This window comes from Molothrus ater, chromosome 23, assembly GCF_012460135.2.
Source record: "Molothrus ater isolate BHLD 08-10-18 breed brown headed cowbird chromosome 23, BPBGC_Mater_1.1, whole genome shotgun sequence".
NCBI classification, from domain to species: Eukaryota; Metazoa; Chordata; class Aves; order Passeriformes; family Icteridae; genus Molothrus; species Molothrus ater.
The window spans coordinates 1199608-1218367 of NC_050500.2; the positions used below are offsets into that span (position 1 = coordinate 1199608).

At 41.9% G+C, this 18760-nt stretch overlaps 1 protein-coding gene across 2 annotated transcripts in view; it reads left to right on the forward strand.

The window, feature by feature from the left end:
• Positions 1-18760, forward strand: part of UBE4B (ubiquitination factor E4B) — a 32936-nt gene that overhangs the window by 3912 nt on the left and 10264 nt on the right. Inside the window, exons 2-18 of one of the 2 annotated variants that reach the window (XM_036396157.1) lie at positions 1764-1950; positions 4700-4835; positions 5345-5432; positions 5645-5789; positions 6347-6575; positions 7036-7440; positions 8297-8410; positions 10549-10690; positions 11187-11287; positions 11976-12090; positions 13606-13689; positions 15212-15268; positions 15630-15746; positions 15855-15953; positions 16392-16505; positions 16994-17192; positions 17372-17510. In XM_036396157.1, coding sequence (XP_036252050.1) covers positions 1764-1950; positions 4700-4835; positions 5345-5432; positions 5645-5789; positions 6347-6575; positions 7036-7440; positions 8297-8410; positions 10549-10690; positions 11187-11287; positions 11976-12090; positions 13606-13689; positions 15212-15268; positions 15630-15746; positions 15855-15953; positions 16392-16505; positions 16994-17192; positions 17372-17510 — 2471 coding nt within the window. The remainder of the gene's footprint in view (positions 1-1763; positions 1951-4699; positions 4836-5344; positions 5433-5644; positions 5790-6346; positions 6576-7035; positions 7441-8296; positions 8411-10548; positions 10691-11186; positions 11288-11975; positions 12091-13605; positions 13690-15211; positions 15269-15629; positions 15747-15854; positions 15954-16391; positions 16506-16993; positions 17193-17371; positions 17511-18760) is intronic. The other variant, XM_036396156.2, reaches the window with a different exon arrangement.

The following is an 18760-nucleotide window of genomic DNA, read 5'->3' on the forward strand; positions in this document are numbered from 1 at the left end:
TGTGTGTATTTGTTGTATTTGTGAGCTGTGAACACTTAATTTGGATTCAGATATGGGGACATGTAGCTGACATTTTCTCAGTTATACCTTTGAGGGCTGAGGTAGTTCTGGAGTTTTTTCAGATAAGCACTTGGATGAAAAACTGAAAAATTGAAATATGAGGTATAAATGAAGAAGGAGAAGACCCTAATATGTATTACTTTTACCTAAAGACAAAGCTGAACAATTTATTTCTGCATTAAGCTCCCCTATTTTGCTTGACAAGGAGAAAGGATTAGAGATTCTATTCATAGCTATTTTTTTGAGTCTTAAAAAAAATGTAGCTGCCTTCCATGTTCATGTGGTGACACCTGTCGTGGAGGGAGATGTAGTTCCAGACACTGTTTTCTCACAGTTTTTGAAGTCTGATTTAATTTGATCTGTTCTTCTTCCTGTTGGAGTAGGTTTCACAGGCCATTAAATGATACAGCAATGTAGTGTAGACATTGACTTGACACAAATCTTTTGTTCACTCTTTCAGTTGCCTGGCAGTTCTTTAGGACTATGAGCAGAAATGAAAACTTTTAAGTTGTGTGCAATGCCTGAGTGTCATAATATGAAGAGAATAACAGGAATTGCTGATTTTTGCAGGGAAGAGAGCTGACATCCTCAAATATACTTTTACTTTGGGCCTGTTTCAAGCCAAAGATGTAAGCTTTGGGCAGAGATCCTGTAAGGCAGCCTGTGATAATAAATAATTTATTTTCTGATTTTTGTTTGTGCGAAGATTAAAGCATTATCAATCTAGTTTCATAAGTTTTGTCTATTTCTCATGTATAATATTAGTGTTATGTGATCACATGCCAGTTTTAATGAGTAAATGTGTAACAGTTTTCTGTAGTTGGATTTTGAAGGCAGATGCTTCTCTTAAAAGGCAGATACTTCTATCTTAAAAGGAACATGCAAAAACTGTTTTTAAAATTCTTTGTGATGGAATGCCTCTAGGTGATAAGAGGATGTTTTTTACTCTGTCTTTACTCGTCAAGGTGCTTCTGTCCATCACACAGGGTGCAGTTCTGGTGTTGCAGTTCTGTTTTGGACTAATTTGGACAGTGGTGGTCTTGCATAACTTTCAACTGGATCTTCTTTAGCACGGGTGTGTTGGTATCATGTGGTGTGAAGTTAAAGCAAAGGTCACATTCGTGTTGTCCCTTTTATCACATCAACATGGCTTGTCAAATGCCAAAGTAAATGGGGAGGAGTATTGCAGGTTTTGAAACTGCTGAGCAGTAAACGTTAAACGGGTCTTGCACAACCCCTCAAGGGACAAACACAGCATTCCCAGTGCACATGGTTTTCCAAGGCAGCAAACACATACTTTGAATTTGAACACGGAGGGTACTGTGTGCTGTGACACAGAGCAGTGGAAGGGCAGCCAGCCCAGCTCCACTGAGCAGGCTTCAGGTAAGGCTGCAGTGTTGTGTTTGTCTTTGCAGGAGACAGGGGGGTTCACCGGGCTCCTTCCTCTCCTGACAGGGGGGTTCACTGAGCTCCTCTCCTGACAGGGGGTTCACTGAGCTCCTCTCCTGACAGGGGGGTTCACTGGGCTCCTCTCCTGACAGGGGGGTTCACTGGGCTGAGCTCCTCTCCTGACAGGGGGGTTCACTGGGCTCCTCTCCTGGCAGGGGGGTTCACTGAGCTCATTTCCCTGGCAGGGGGTTCACTCACTCCTCTCCTGGCCGGGGGTTCCCTGGGCTCCTTTCAGTGCTCTCCTCTCCCCGCAGATCCGGCGGAGGCGCCTGGCGCGGCTGGCGGGCGGCTCCTCGTCCCAGCCCACCACCCCGCTGACGTCCCCTCAGAGAGAGACCCCGCCGGGGCCGCCGGGCGCAGCCCCAGCGCCGGGGCCCTCGCACAGCCTGGGCCTCAACGTGCACAGCATGACCCCAGCTACCTCTCCCATCGGGGCGTCAGGTAGGCCGGCAGCTCCCGCTGCTCGTCCTGTGTCTGTGCGCGCTCCTTACTCGGCTCCTCGCTGTACTCAGCACTGCTGCCGCTCCTGCTCTTACTGAGAGTCATTTTCAGAAACAAATGTTGCAAAACGGTGAAAGAAGGTACTTTTTGTTTGCATTTTCCAAGTAATAAATGGTTTTCCATTTATTCCATTTACGCTTGTTTTCCAGGTGTGCGTAAACTCATGACATTTGCAATATGGGTTACCAAAGCTTAAAAAAGTTTGTAATAAAGTTCATTATTACACAATATTATGGAAAAAATATGTCAAGGAGACAGGAAAATCCCTTTCAAGTTTTGCAACACAGTCTCTATTGATTGGTTTCTAGGTACATTCTAGCAATCGGTCTCAAGTTAATTTTTGATCTTTAGTTGCAAGCAATCAGCAGAATTAAAAATAGCAAGCCATGACTGGACATTGTCAGTGTAATAATAAAGTATTTGCTTTCTGCTTTGTAGTACTTTGCCAATTTCACTATTTACTGGAGGGAATACAAGCAGGATATTTACAAATTGTATTTATTTCAGAAGATGCAACAAATAACTGATCTGTTAAAATCATACAAATGCAGCAAGCAGGGGAAGTTGGGAGGGTCGCTCTATAGAGAGGGGATGACAAAATTCATGTATTTATACCACATTTGACCTGACAGAAATTAATTTTGATTTCAAATTATCTGACTTGGGAATCAGGACAAATTGATGTGTTTTCCAGTATTGTGATCTTTATCTGAAAACTGAAATAGTTTTGCACGTTGTGTTACTAAGCTTAGATGTTCTCAAAACCATCCCAAAACAAATTTAAGCTGGTTCTAACAAGGTTTCCAATATGATTTCTAACAGTTTAATAAAAATAACATTTTTCCAATGGTCTTTGATGAGCTTGCAGAATTCGTTAACATTTACCTATTTGCTTCTTGAATTTTCTGGTTTTCCCTTTGGCAATTAGAGTATTTTACAAGCTTCAATCTTGTAGTTTAATTACAGTGCTGTTCAGAAATACCTAGAAGTGACTCCTTCCTGCTTGTTTTGTTTCCTTACATCCAAAGCAGGACAGAGAAAAGCTATCAAAAGCATTTTCTGAGATAAACTCATTGCAGATGGAATTTAACACTCTGTATTGTTCTCATGACTAAAGGCAGCAACCCAGAGGTGGAGGTGTCTTCTTTTTCTTAAGAATGGTGCAGAGTTCCCTCACTGTGTTCCCTCAGCCTGTGGGTACATGACTGTTTTAATCCATCTGAGGTCTGACTCTTGCTGAAAGGAGCATTTGTTCTTCTGCTGTCTGTGGCAGCTGTGTGATGAGGGGAATTGTGGGCTTAGTACAAGTGAAAACTAACCCAGGAAAAGTAAATGTTTAATTTCCAAACAGAAGAGGTCCTGATCCATCCCAGGGCACAACTGGATAAACAATACTGGCAGCAGAGCAGGAGGTGTGGAAATGTGTACCTGGAGGTAGAAATGCTCAGGTATTGGCAGGTTTATTGAGGTTTATTGAGGTTTGAAGTGCTCAGACAGTGAGGACCATGGAGATTTCTGTTTGGAGAATTCCCCAGGACAGTGCCTGACTGTACTGACTGGATTGGCTGATGACCCAAAGCAGGAGTTTCTGGTGTTTGCTTCCTACAGTGACATTTGTGCAGCTGTTTAATAATGTGTTACTTTTTCACATCAGGGTAGGAGCTTTGGTTAAATTGGGGAATGGATCAGGAAAAAAATATGAAGGTTTATCTTGTGTGTTTATGTAGCATAAATGAAGACTCAGCTAATGCTGTGTGGTTTGCAGCAGTTCCTTTCAGCAGCAGGCTGAAGTGACTGCAGAGGATTTTAATTCATTTGGACACACAGAGAGCAGCTCCAGCAGAACAGTGTCCTTGTAAGCATCCATTGTTCTAAGGAGTTGCCTGTCATGGTGAGATCAGACATAGGAATCAATTTCATGGAAAATATCATTATTTTGTATGTATTTTGAAAATACCTTAGAAAACCTAAAACCAGTGTTATCAGTGGCAGCTGGAGCTTTAGGTGTCTGGTATTTTACTGTATACCTGATCTAGCAAAGTAGAGATGCCAGTAAATTCTGGAAGATCTGTATGAAAAGATGGCAGGTGGAGGAGGGCTGTTGATGAGTGCTGCAGCATCACTGTTGAAGTACATTTTCCTGGCTATAAGAGTAAGACCCCAAGGGAATGCAGAGCAATGCAGTCCTTTGCCCTGGTGGGCCCTGTTTGCCCTGGTCTCTTCTGTCCACTGACTTAGCTAGATTTTCTTTGGGAGGAGGAGAGATGAAGACCTCAAGGAATATTTGTTGCCCCTTTATAATTGATGATGTAACTGCATTGTAATGGCCCAGTGTTAAGTCCTGTTCTGATAGGACAGTCTTTGAAGGGGCTCTGACAATGTCTGAATGCAGTAGACACAGCAACCTTGACCAGTTTTTATAGGAGTGGATCTCTGAGCACTTCATGGCTGCAAGTTTATCTTTGTTCTTTGTTTAATGCAGGTGAGCATTCCTACACTGCTGCTTCAAGGGACGGTAGAAAATGTGATTGTCTGTAGTCAAATGTGGTATTAACCTTTATTTGGTAATGCAGTGCTAAGAATGGTTAAGAGCTGGATTGAAAAACACTATTTCCTCTCCTTTTCCATCCAAATAATGCAGTGCCTTCTCACTGCTGTAGCAGTAATCTTGGTGGTGCCTTTTCTTTAGGAGTAGCCCACCGAAGCCAGAGCAGCGAAGGAGTGAGTTCCCTCAGCAGTTCTCCATCAAACAGCCTTGAAACCCAATCTCAGTCCCTCTCTCGGTCTCAGAGCATGGACATTGATAGTGTCTCCTGTGAGAAAAGGTAAAAAATGCAGCTTGTAACAGCTGGCAGATATGGCACAATGCTGGTGTTCAAAGCTCTTAGAGGACAAGGCTCTGCCCTCCCCCCCTCCCAGCTGTGTTAATGCAGTAGGGTTAATGCTTAAAAATCATACATGGTTTAGACCACTGTAATGCTTTTTCTAGCCTGGTTTTAATGGGGATTCCTGACCTAAAGTGGTAAAAGACAAAACATTATCTTAGACATTAATAGATAAGCATGTCTGGTGGGGATAATTCATTCAGCTACTCTATTTAAAAGAAGAAGGTTGTGGGATGTGATAGCTGTGTAGTTTGTATTGCCTGCTGAAGAAATTTAGAGCTCTAATGTAATATGAGAAACATTTATCAACCAATGATTTTAATTGCTGTTTGTGCAGTGCTTTCTCTGCTGCATCTGCTTAAGGGGACATTTTTTCAGTCAGCATCTTACTGAGGACTGTCTGCAGCTTTCTACAGTTAATGGGCTTTTTCTCTTATTTCCCCTTGCAGTATGTCCCAGGTAGATGTGGATTCAGGAATTGAGAACATGGAGGTGGATGAGAACGATCGCAGAGAGAAGCGGAGTCTGACGGACAAGGTGAGCCCTGGCATTTTCTGCCCTTCAGTAATAAGGTCAGTTGGTAAAGCCTGGCCTGCATGGGGACACTCCTCCACTCAGGGCTGGGGGCAGCAGGGAAAGGAGATCAAATCTTATGAGTTAAGCTGAAGCCTCTTAAGGAAGATCTGTACCTAATTGTGCATTGACTAATACCAGTGCAAATCAGGTGCTGATTGTTTTGTTCCCCCCAGGAACCTCTGTCAGGGTCAGAAGTGTCAGAGGAACAAGCTCTACAGCTGGTCTGTAAGATCTTCAGAGTCTCTTGGAAGGACAGAGACAGAGATGTTATTTTCCTGAATTCACTCTCTGCCCAGTTCAAGCAGAACCCAAAGGAAGGTGGGTTCCTGAGCAGGAGGCACTGGCTGCTTCAGTTTATTTTTTCAGAAATGTTTTAGTGAATTAAAGGATTATTCTTGCATCATAGTAGACATCTAACAGTTAATTTGATAAGCCAAAATTTCCTGATTATTTTATGTAATAGACTATATATTCTATGTAAGCTGTAAGATACACCAAAACAATTGTTATTTTGTGTGTGGGGGCTATGTGCATGTTTTGTTTTCCTTTCTTTGACATAACCTGCCCAGCTCAACAGCGGGGTGGGAAAATATGAGTGGAACACACAAGACAAGTTTAATAAATGACTATAGGAGCATTAGGTCATCTATGATCTTCTGTGTTTTCCATAAAGGCTGTACATTTTGTGCAGCTGTAATTCCAGAACTTATATAGACAGTGATAATTACAGATGTGTCAGTGCGTTGTTTTTGCCAAAAGCAGTGCTCAATTCACGGGAGTCTGTTTCTGTCCTTTTTTTCTCTGCTAATATTTACACCTGACTCCTGTGTAGATGAAGACTGAGGTGAGGATATTGATTCTTTTCTTCTGAACAGTGTTTTCAGATTTTAAGGACTTGATCGGGCAAATTTTGATGGAAGTGCTGATGATGTCCACCCAGGCAAGGGATGAGAACCCCTTTGCCAGCCTGACAGCCACCTCCCAGCCCATTGCTGCAGCCGCCCGCTCTCCTGACAGAAGCCTGATGTTAAATATGGGCTCCAACCCTGGAAGCAGCCCCATGTTCTGTAATGTGGGCTCCTTTGGTTCCAGCTCGTTGTCCAGGTGACTTCTGATTGTAACTGAATGCTGATTTCACTTGAATACTGATTGGTAGACTAGAAGAGAGAAAAGGGCATAGAAGTGTCCCAAGAACAATAAATAGAATGGATTTTTAAAGCTTTTCAGTCTTTTTCATGTGAGTGTCCCTCCATTTCACCCTTTTTGATTACACTGCCATGGCTAGGAATGTATTTGATAGATTCAAGCCATGTAACTGTTTTCTGCTGAGAAGTGTCCCTAACTTGCATCACGAAGGCCATGATTTTTAAAAGTGTGTAGATTGTGACATAGTTTTATTGAACAACAGTAGAAAAGAATAATGTGTGTGAGCTGCAAAAATATTGCTGAAGAGTCATCAGAAGGGCAAGAACTTCTCTTGCTCATTTGATCTTTCTCACCCTTTTTCTGCATATCCTAAATTGTTGCTCTTTTTTTTTCTTTTTCCCCCTGTTAACTGGTTTAGTCTCTATGGGACTAGTCCAGCTCCTCCTACCAATTTCACAAGCTATGTACCAATGACTGGTTCATCTCTTACCCCACCAGCCAGTTCAGTTGCCACCCCAGCAGTGGCTCCCATTTCTGTCAGCTCTCAGCTGGCAGCAGCCAGCCCCTCGTGGACACAGCCTTGCTCCCCGCGCTACCACCCCTACACCGTGGCCCATTCCGGAGGCTCCGCTGCCGCCCCGCGCTCCCTGAGCGTTTCCATCCCATCTAGCTCTCCAAGTCCTCCAGCCGTGGCTGCTGGCCCTCCAGCCATGCCAGTCATCACATCCAGACACAGGCCCACAGCCATGGGCCCACCTTTGTTTACTGCTTCGCCCGGTGCCTTGCGCAGGCGTCCTTCCTTACAGAGCAGGATTCCTCCTAGGTATTGCACAAGAGCAGAGTGTGTTTGCTGTGTGCTCTGCAGGGTGTGGCTGCAGGATGGAAGAACTCATGTTTGTGCTGAGCTCACCCTACTCACCCCGAGCTGATTTCTGTGTCTGGGTTTGTGCTAATACCTTGACTTGCTAACCAGGTGTCTTTGACCTGCCTGTGTGCATTTGAGGTGTGATGTAATTACTTTAAAGGTAGCAGTATGGTTTTAATTTCTTCCTCGTGGTAGATCCATTTCAGTTAAACTTTAATCTTTCTTATAGTTCAGTTGCTGCTGTTGGATGGTAAACCACATAAGAGTCCTGCTCCAAAATCAGTTTTCGCAGTAGGGCCTTAGTTAATTTGTTGAATGCTGCTGCTTGCTGGACTGGGTTGGATTTGATTCCTTGGTACATAGATTTAAATTACAGATCAGCATGTTTCAGAATGCCAGGCTAAGTACCACTGCTATTCCTCTCTTGGCTGTTTCTGGAATCCCTTGGTCCTGCAGGAGGGAGAAACAAAGACACACGGTTTTGAGACCACAGCTTTAAAGTCATTAGCTTAGAAATGTAATATTTATTATTCAGTCACGTCTAAACATTCCACTTTAGACATCATTTTTATTTGGTCTCAAAAGTTCTTTTTCAATTTTCAGGTTGTAAATGTGTGGTATTTATGATACCAGAATAACTTGTAGTAGTGTAACAAAGCATGTTAGTATGGTCCTGGTTTTACTAACATGGAGTTTCCTGTTGTCTGCACGTTTAGAGAAGGTGATTTTTGACAGACCTAAAAAGAAAAGCTGCCATTTACTTCTTCTTCTGGCTTAAAAAATCTGATGGCCTTTTCCATTTTTGTTGTGGTAGTTTACACGACAACCCTTTCTCCCTCCTCCTCCTTGCTGTTTCTGATGTGTCTGAGGACAGTAGTGATGAAGAAAATGAAGACGATGATTTTTCTTGTGTCCAGTTTGGGTCCAGGTATTGAAGAAAGAGAATGTAACCTGCATGTTTGGTTGTTTAGGAACTAACAGCCTGTGTAGTGTCAAGTGATATTCAGAGTGATTTGGGGAACAACTGAAGCCCAGGCTGTGACTTGGCTGGCTTGTTCATGAGTGCAGTCAGTCAGCTCTCCTTTGGAGACATGACCAAGGGAAATGCTCATCACACAGTCTTCTAGGCCTAATGAAGGTGGTTCTGAGGTGTTTGAGTGGAGCTTCTCTTGGGCTGCATGAGTAGAAGGAACAGTATTCGCCCATGGCTGTAATTTTAAAGCCCTGGTACACCATGTGCATGTTTTCCTATGAAAAAACTGGAAAATGAGGGCAAGGGTTAATATGCACCTTCCAAGTGCACCTGAATATGCACCATCTCCTCTTTTCTACTTCAGTCTGATTTTAAGAGAATGAACTTGATAGCACAGCTGTAGGAGGGCTTTGTGTATGTGGAATTTGGGATTATTTTCCCCACTGTTTTGTTTAGTTTTTATCCTGTTGTTGCCTCAATCCAAATGTTGGATTGAGTTGTCAAGCTTTGGGTAGGATTTCTGCTGTGCTTCTGAGGTTTAGTGTGTTTATTGTGTCCTGGCATTTTGCAGACAGCAGGAAGTTGTTAGAACATAAACACAGGGGCTGTACAACTATGCAACAACTGGCACACTGAAAACACCAAGGCATTCAATGTGTGTGCAGGGTGCATGAGCTTGGTGTTAGAACAGTTGGAGTTATTGCTGCAGTGAAATCTTTAGCAGAATGACTGTAGATCTAGTAGGTTTTCATATAAATTTATGTTCTTAAAAGAGTATTTTTTAAGCTGGATGTGAGAATTCAAGAGGTTTAAAAAAGACCATTAAAAAAAACCCATGTGCATGGTTTTGTGGTTACTGAGCACTGTTTCAATAGAGCTGTGTTTTACATGGGTTAGTTTTAATTGAATAACTGAAAACATCTCTCTGCAAACAGACATTGCTGCTATTAGAATGTTGTGTTTCTTAAGCATCTGGTGACTCAGCATGTGAACAGTAATAACCTTTCCTGGATTTATTGGTTGGACTGTAAAATTTGCACAATAGATTTGTATGGCTCAATTATAGAAATTTTACAGTTTAAAGGAAATTCCAGTTCTGACAGTTGGTAGTTTAAAATACATTTTTAAAAGCATTTAAGGAAACCAGTACTCTTATTTTCCAGTTTAAGATCTGGGGCTTATAAATTGGTCTTCATTCAAATCTATCCTGACTGTACACAGACTTTTCTTTGAGAATTGCAGCAGACCATCCAAGTAATTGCTGGTTTTTAGATTTCATTTACATGAAGTGAATATATCATGTCTCTAGTCTCTTCTGTAAAATGAGGATGCTATTTTTAATTAGCTTTGTCACGCTGTTATGTAGAGAAGAATTTTGTTGAGATAACAAGTCTGAGATTGAGAGTCGTGGGTCTGTTCTCACTTTTGTATTCAATTTCTCTCATCTCAAGGATGGTTTTGGTTTTGTGGGTTTAGTTTTTGTGTTTACAATTCAGTGTTTTCTTTTCCCCACTGAGGCTGTGCTACTCGATGCAATGATGCATTTTACTGAACTGCAGTGAACGGAGTTGAAATGAAATGATCTTGAGTGAGGGAGTGTCAAAGGCAGCAGCAGCTTGGATGTATTGGCCAGGTCTCTTCTCAGCAGTGGGAGGCTCCTGCCTCCTGTGGTTTGGTGGTGTGAACAGGATTTTGACATTTCTGCCTTTCTGAGCAGTGGCACTGAAGGGCTGTGGTGTCCTGAGTGGCAGGTGCCACTCAGAGGCTGTTTGTTTTCTTTGCTGCATTGTGAGACCAGGATTTACTGATTCCCATCAGAGTTATGCACTTTGTGGCTGCCTTTCAGGCACTTATTTAATAAGGCATTTACAGCTCTGAACTTCCAGGCCTAGACAAGCTGTTACATGGAGAGCTCTCCACAGATCACAGGAATGACCTGAATTATCACAGAAATTACCCAAACCTCTGAGCCCCGTGTGTGATGCCATGGAGTGTTCAGAGCACTGCCAGAGGAGTGTTCATGAATTGTTTGACTGTGCACAAGTGAAGAACTCTACTGAATGCTTTGTTTCTGCTTTTTGTGTGTTTTAAAGTGTGGGAGGCTCTGGCAGCTCGAGTGTTTCCGATTCCTGCAGCGACCACTTCACCATTGAAAATTGTAAGGAGACAGAGATGCTGAACTACCTCATTGAGTGTTTTGACAGGGTTGGAATAGAGGAGAGAAAAGCACCAAAGGTATGTTTCAGATGAGTGAGGTTGTGTCAGTGCTATCACAAACACTCCTCTGACTCTTTAGTGGAGAAAGTTGGTGGGAATAATATTCCTGATGGCTTTGTTGTAGAAATAGATTTATTGAATTTATTGGGGCCCTTTGACTCTTGCTAATTCATCAAATTTGACTGATGCATATATTTTATATCTCTTAAATAAGCACTCTTAGGAATCATCCTTCCCCTTTTGATCTACTACATTTTATCCATGTTTATTTCATGTAAAATGTTTTTGTGACACTGGCTCCCTGTCAGTGTTCTGTATTCTACTCCAAGCTTTTGCTTCTGGGGAAAAAACAACCAACCAACACTTTTTATATATAATCTGGAAGGTTTTAACTGGAGTAGTTTTAATCTTAGTGTGCATATCACATTTATACTGCACAAATAAATTCATGCTCTTTCCTGTGTGTTCTGTATTTAATTTCTGATTTGTATTAAAATAAAGTTATTTTTATCAGATGTGTAGCCAGCCAACAGTTAGCCAGTTACTGAGCAACATCAGATCCCAATGCATTTCACACGCTGCTTTGGTGCTACAGGGATCCTTAACTCAACCAAGGTAAACCCAGCTGATGTTAATCATGAGTTACTGTCCCAGGGTCCTTTTCTCCTTCTGAGGATTGGATAAGAGAACTAAGATCAGTTGTTGCAGCAGGAGAATGATGTGCCAGAGGAATAGTTTGTTGCTTTACAAGTGATGAGTTGGTGGGGAGCAGTTTGAGTGCTTTCTAACTGCATTTGGGTGAAATCAGCCAGGGTGATGGGAGCAGTTCAGATGGGGGATCAGGAACTGAGAAGAAAAGAGACCCTTCTTTCAGAATGCTTGGAAGCAGTTAAAAGTGGTGTTGAAAGTAATGACTGCATTAATTCAGAAAATACTGAGGTTAGGTTTTATTTTAATCTGGAAAAGCCCATGTAAAAAAAATCTTGTTCCTTCACCAATTGAGCTTAACAAAGAGGTTTTTTTTATTAGAAGGGGTAGAGGAGCAACCAATTACTACAGAGAAGCTGTTGTTTTCTTCCAGCCTCGTTAAGTGAAGTGTGATGTCGGCAGCAGCATCTGTTAGAGAATAACCTTTCCCCAAGTAACTTGAGCAGACAAGATTAGGTACTTCTGAAAGGAATAGGTGGATCCAGACACTGTTGATGTGCTTGCAGACACATCCTTGCATGTGACTGCTCTGACGTTTTTGCGAATACTACTGCAGATAATCAGTAGATTTTATTTTTTTTTAATACAAATTAAGGTCATTGCAGCAGCAGTCTCTGCTGGTACCATATATGCTGTGTAGGAATCTCCCATTTGGCTTCATTCAAGAATTGGTGAGAACAACTTACCAGGATGAAGAGGTGTTCAAACAGGTAAGGCATCGGTCAGAAATAGCTCTAGCACATGGTTTTATCATTTCCAGTACCCAAGAGAGTGGATTTCCAGACATCTACTCAGTGGCTTGTAGTCTCTACCCATTACCTCTAGGACTAGTAGCTTGGTAAAGCAATTGGAGTTTGGTTTTGTTCTTTTAACTCATTTAGCATTTTGTGAAAAAGGCTGACTTTCAGTATTTGCTGGTTCTAAGTATTAAAAGTGTATTTGCTAATAAGCAGCAACACTAACAGGAGTGGGCTACTTGGAATGTGCAGGCATATTGTAGGAGATTGATTTTGGTTTTCATTCTTTTGTGTGAAATTCCTGGAAATGTAGGTGTTCAGACAGCAATCTTCAGTAATCTTACTCAGACTTATGGTGTTTTCCATCTTGCAATCTTTACCCTTCTTTGCATCTTTAATAATTTGTGTGTAAGGTGCCAAGAGCACTTTACAAATCCTAGTCCAGTAATTCTTCATATTTACAGAGAAAATGACTGAGAAACATGAGAGGGTCTGTTCTGTGTGTCAGAGTAGCTCACTGAGATGAAAAATAATTAAGATACAAAACTAGCAAACTTCTAGCCTGTATAGTGTAAAGCAGATCTGTAGGGTTGTAGTTGTCTCTAATTAGCACTCCCCTAGTATGGTTTGATTTGGCTCTAAAGGGGCCTCTGAAATGGCGTTTGTCCCTTCTGGTTTTGCAAAGAATGACATTAGATAATTTCTACGTGTAGTGCAAGTAACTGTTAATAATTTATGTTTCTGTCTGGACTCCTGTTAGTACAGGTTCATGTAGAGAACAAAAAGCAGATGTAAAAGTGTTAGAGGTCCTGTCCTGGAGAAGAGAAGCATTCCTGGGGTTGAAGCACATGTTTTAATAACATTTTTTTGTCTCTTCACAGGAACAACACAATATACTTTAAATTCAGTGGGACTCCTGTTGTTGTTGTTGCAAAATTACTATGGGTTTATTTTGTGAGGGTGTAGTTGTCAGAACAGTGTGATTGGGACTTACTAAATGGGTATAATTACTTCTGATTAATAAGTTCCTGTCAAGTCACTTCCTCTTTCCTAACAACCCTTGACTGCTGCTTATTATCTTTACCCACTTACACATCATGCAAAATTAGAGCTGTATTATTGCCCCAAGTGTACAGACAAATAAATTGTTCCCCATTTGGGCAATAGGTTGTGGGACACCTGGACAGAACCCGTGCTCTCATTTGTGTCTAAACACACAGGGAACTTGCTTGCAGAGATTATGCAGGGAACTCAATGGAGCAACTCCCCATTGCTTAGACTACAGCAAACAAGTTGGGGTTTAGCTTTGAATACTCTCTGAAGCCTTTGGGCTTAACTGATGCAAATCAAAACAAAACAAACTTAGTTTTTGTTTTCTGTAAGTTGCACTATTTGAAGAATGAACAGGCATTTCATGCTTTGTATGGCAGTAGAGTAATCTGATTTTTTCCTGTTCTTGAGTAAAGTAATTTACTTGTGTTTTTACAGATCTTTATTCCCATCTTACAAGGCCTGGCTGTGGCTTCCAAAGAGTGCTCCCTCGATAGTGACAATTTCAAATATCCCCTTATGGTAAGGACTGGCCATTTCTAGAAGCAGTTTCTTTATGTTCACTGATAACATGCAGATTCTAAGCAAGGTAACACTTCAACATTTTGGGGTTTCTTTTTGGTTAGTGGATTGCTATTAAACTCTGTCAGAAGATTAATGGGGCATGAGATGTGTAAAGAACACGAAAGATCCAGTAGAGTGCGAGGCCAGTAATGTCTTAAGCTTAATGAAGACTGCTTGTATAGTGGACTCTCAAATGTTTGTGTGTATTTGTATAAAATTATCAAACATATGGATGTCATCATGCACAGTACTGTGGAGGGTTATAAAATCCCAATAAACTTCTCTCAATTTAAGTCTGGGGAATAACACCCAATATCCATACCACTCTGTGTTTAGACTCAACTTTTATATGTGAGCAAATTCAAATAGGTTGCATTAAACCCCAAATTATTTGAATTGGAATCTATCTACTGAGAAAAATATCTTAATATTCCCTGGCTGAAAAGCTGAGGGGGTTATTTTAAGTCTTTTTAGAATTCTACTTTAGTCCTAGGTCTGCTTCCCTCCTACTGTTTTTATTGACAAAACAAACCAGTCTTTTGCAAAGTGTGTTTGGCCACCAAGGAGCAAGTTTGATTCTTGGTAAATTGAGCATTGTCATCTCAACACCTTTGGATCCTTTTAGGATCTTCAGTGTATGACACCAAAAAAGGCTGTTAAATCTCAGGTTTAATTTGTACTTATGGTAATCAGCTGGACTAGGGTGCTGCAAATCAAACTGATTGAGTAACTCTGTTACTTGGCAAAAAACATTAATTTTTCTGGTTTTGTGCTTTCCTGCTTTTTTTGTTTGTTGGCTGGAAAGAAGGACTACTTGAAAATGAGTCTGTGTTTTCCTTATCTCTAGTTGGCACAGTGTGCAACAAAAGGATGTAAGAGTAGTCACTCACTGTAGTGCAGTTGAGGACTGAGAACATGTCACCCAGGACAAGTGGGACAGCCAGCAGGATCTTTGTGCTTCCAGAAATCTCTGTTGTGACTGCTTGCTTCTTTCTGTGCTGCAGTTGAAAGTGAGCTGGAGATCTTGGATAGGATTCTTTGTTCCTGGGTTCTGTGTTCATTTGACGTTTTTCCACTCTGATTCAGAAGACAAAGGCCTTGGTGTATGGATTAAACAATTGCTCTATTTATTATTGTTACTGGTTTTAATGGGGCAGGTCAGGAGTCCAGCACAGGCATTGTCATGTTCTGAGCAAACAACAATTTGCACAGCTAATCTTGGAAATAAGTGCAATAATTTGTTATCCTGTGAGACATGTTGGCTCTTTTGAGACAACTTGGAGCAGATGTAAAAGCTAAAATGGGAGCAGGGTGTGCTTTAGTTCTCTTTGGACATCTCACTGTGATTGTGAAGCTTTTCCACTGATCAAGTGAGAGAGCTTCTGCTCTTTCAGCACTCTGTCATAGTAAGCTTGTTTATTGCAGACAGGTTACTTAAGAATTACTCAAAAAAGTAATTTTTACTGGGATTTCTTTATAGGCACTATGTGAACTCTGTGAAATCAAGTTTGGGAAAACGCACCCCATGTGCAGTTTGGTGAGTGTCTCCAGTTTGAGTTTTTTCTAGTTAAAAGAACCATTTCACTTGTTTTGGTGGTGTTGTACAGTCCCTGTTGATAATGCTCTCCAGAACTCTGAGCAAGAGCTACTGGAGCCTCTCATGCAAAACAGTAGTTTAAATTAAGCTGGTAGAGGGAGTCCTTTACCCTGAGAATTTATTAAAACTGGGACAAGCACGAGTTGCTTGGATTGCTGGAATACTGAGGAGATGGTTCCATTTTGCCATCAGCATGACTGAGTGTTGGAGGTTGGAGGGTGTGTGGCAGACACTGGAAGGTGACAAAGCAGGATGGCTGACATGGCAGCTTTGAAGAACCTCCTGTTTCTCCTGTTTTTAGGTTGTCTCTTTGCCCTTGTGGTTGCCTAAATCTTTAAGCCCAGGTGCAGGAAGAGAACTGCAAAGACTTTCCTACCTTGGAGCCTTCTTCAGTCTGTCTGTCTTTGCTGAGGATGATGTAAGTGTCACAGAAGGATGTTGGCATGGTGGGGTTCTTTTGTTGTGAGGGGTTTTTTACTTACCCAGAACATTTCAATACATTTGCCAATATTCATCTCACTTTCAGAACAAAGTAGTTGAAAAGTACTTCTCAGGGCCTGCCATTACTCTTGAGAACACCCGTGTTGTTAGCCAGTCCTTGCAACATTACCTGGAATTAGCAAGGGTAAGTATTCTTATTCCTTTAAAAAAAGCATAATATGTGGGGTTTTTCGGTCTTGACATAGATGAAGAATGTAATCTAAAAAAATTAGCTTCTGTCTTAAACCACAAACCTTTCAGGACATGGCTGAAATGAATTGGGGAAAAATTAGAGTGCTAGGAATATTTCTCTAAGGCTGTATGCCAATTCAGAAAATATCAGCTCAGTTAGTCACGAGTTACAGATCATGTTAAAGGTTGAGTAAGTACACACTGTGTTAGTAGTGTGTTGCACTACTCTTGTATTTCCATCTTTGGTTTAACTAATGTCATGACTAACATATGCATATAAAGGTGGTGATAAGACTGTAAGAGAAGTTTTACTGAATTCTGTATAACATAAAAATACAGACAAACAGCAGGCAGGACGGTGATGCTGAGAGGTGTTTGTTTGCAATTGCAGCAAGAGCTGTTCAAGATCCTGCACAGTGTCCTGCTCAACGGGGACACCCGGGAGGCAGCTCTCAGCTACATGGCAGCTGTGGTCAATGCCAACATGAAAAAGGCCCAAATGCAGGTAAATAAAGGGAAATGCTCTTCTTGTGATTCATCCAGCCACAAATAGCACTAGATGGCTCATGCAGTGGTGGTCTGGAATGGAGGACAAAAGAATTTTGAGTGCCTGCTACCACAGGCAAGAAGCCCTGTCTTCTTTGTTTCAGTACATTTTCTATTTCTGAAATGAATCTGTTTTACCTATTCTAACAGTTTATTTCCTCTCTTAGAACTGAGATGTCACTTCATGAACAGGGCTTCTGTAGTACATGTTCAGAGCTTTGTACTTGCCCTGCCCCATTTCTGAGGGCATCGTTCCAATTCACTGTGTTTACCACTCTGCTTTCCCAGCTGGTCAAGTGCTGGGCTTTGTGTGGTGTCTGTAAAAGGAGCAGCACAGACCTGGCATGGCCTGGCTCCAGTGAAGCCACAGGGATGGGATTTTGGCATTGGACATCCCCCTGTGCTTCTCAGCTCACGTCCTCAGCCCTTTGCTTTCTCGCCCCCCAGACCGACGATCGTTTGGTGTCCACAGACGGCTTCATGCTCAACTTCCTCTGGGTACTGCAGCAGCTGAGTACGAAGATAAAGCTGGAAACGGTTGATCCCATGTACATATTCCATCCCAGGTGTCGAATCGAGCTTCCCACAGATGAGACAAGAGTGAAAGCAACAATGGAGGAGGTTGCAGCCTGGATTGCTGAACTTTGTTAGTACTCTTACTGAGATATATGGGGGTACATGGAAGTACTTGATTCCCTTTTCCTAAATCCCTTTTCTTGATGCTGTCTGCTTTTCCTCGTTTTAAAGAAAGTTGAATCCGAGGTCTCACCCTAGACAAGGCAGATAATTTTTTAATTTGTTCTCTTGTACTGTTTTTGTTTTCAGACAGGGACCCGTCTCTGTTTTCTGAGCCCAAATTCCCAACGGAATGTTTCTTCCTCACCCTGCACGCGCACCACCTGTCCATCCTGCCCAGCTGCCGCCGGTACATCCGCAGGCTGCGGGCCATCAGGGAGCTCAACAGGTGGGCACTGGGCTGGGCAGGAGTGGGATAAACTGCAGGGAATTACAGGAACAGGCGAGGTGAAACTGTGCTGAGTGCAGACCCCCTCGGCTTTCTGGTACTCTGCTGCTTTTGGCCCTTGGGCATTCTGGGGTACGTTGAGGGACTGTGGCTTGAACCAGAAATTCAGATAACAGCGAGATGGAGGGTGTTGGTTACACGAGGCAGCTCAAGTTGGTGAGAAGACCATGCCATTTAAAAGATAATTCTCTTCAGAACGTTTTAGGATTCATGACACTACTTACCACTGTTCATTATAAGTAATCTGTGGTGTGGTTGGCAGGGTGTGGGCATCAGTGCCTCAGGCTCTCTGGCAGAGTTGGAGGAGTGTGTGTGAGGTTCTGTGTCTGATAATCAGGTCACTGTGCAGGTGACCTGTGATTTCAGAAATAAGACACTGTGAGTTGTGCCTGAGCTGTTTTGAACATCCCAGAAGATATTTAGCTTTTTCCCCTCAACTTCTGAGACCAGGAGAATTTGTCATTCTCTCAGGACAGGGGGAAAGAAGCCTTCAGCAGTGAACTCTTAATATTGTTCTCAACATGTAATTCAGCATATGGTTTACTGTTTTAAAAATGATAAATACATTATGGTGTTACAATGAAGATACTCCTGTTTTCCATTTCTCTTGGCATAAACTCAAATACACTTTTACAGTTGCTAAACCTTGAAGAATAGTCTGTTAAAATTAGAACAGATTTTGTATCATCAGTATTTTCCATTGTTTATAATTGCACTCACTGCAATTTGGTAAATGTTCCTTGGCAGTAATGCCATGAGTTCGTTACAGGATTTTTGGACTGCATTTGAAATGATTTCATTTTTAAAGCATATGCAGGCCAAGAACCTGGGAAGCAGCAGAGAGCAGAGCAGGAAGAGTCAGTATATGTTAAAGGAAAAAGTATTCTCCTATAAACAGCCTGTGGATTACTTGTAAAAAAGCCATATGTTGGCTTGAAAAAGGAATTGCTGCTTTTTCCTTATTTAGAATTGTTTCACAGGAGTTGCTGATGCAGCAGCCCCCATCCAACGGTGCAGAGGGAAGAGCTCTTGGCTTTCCTGACAGCAGCAGGAGCTCAGGCTTCAGCCTTTTCCATGAATTGCATAGCTGCTTGCAACACTGGAAACATCTTTAGATCTTGTTAGTAAAGAAATTACACTGGATATTTGTCTGCTGTAGGCAGAGATTGATGTGGAAGAGAATTTGTGTT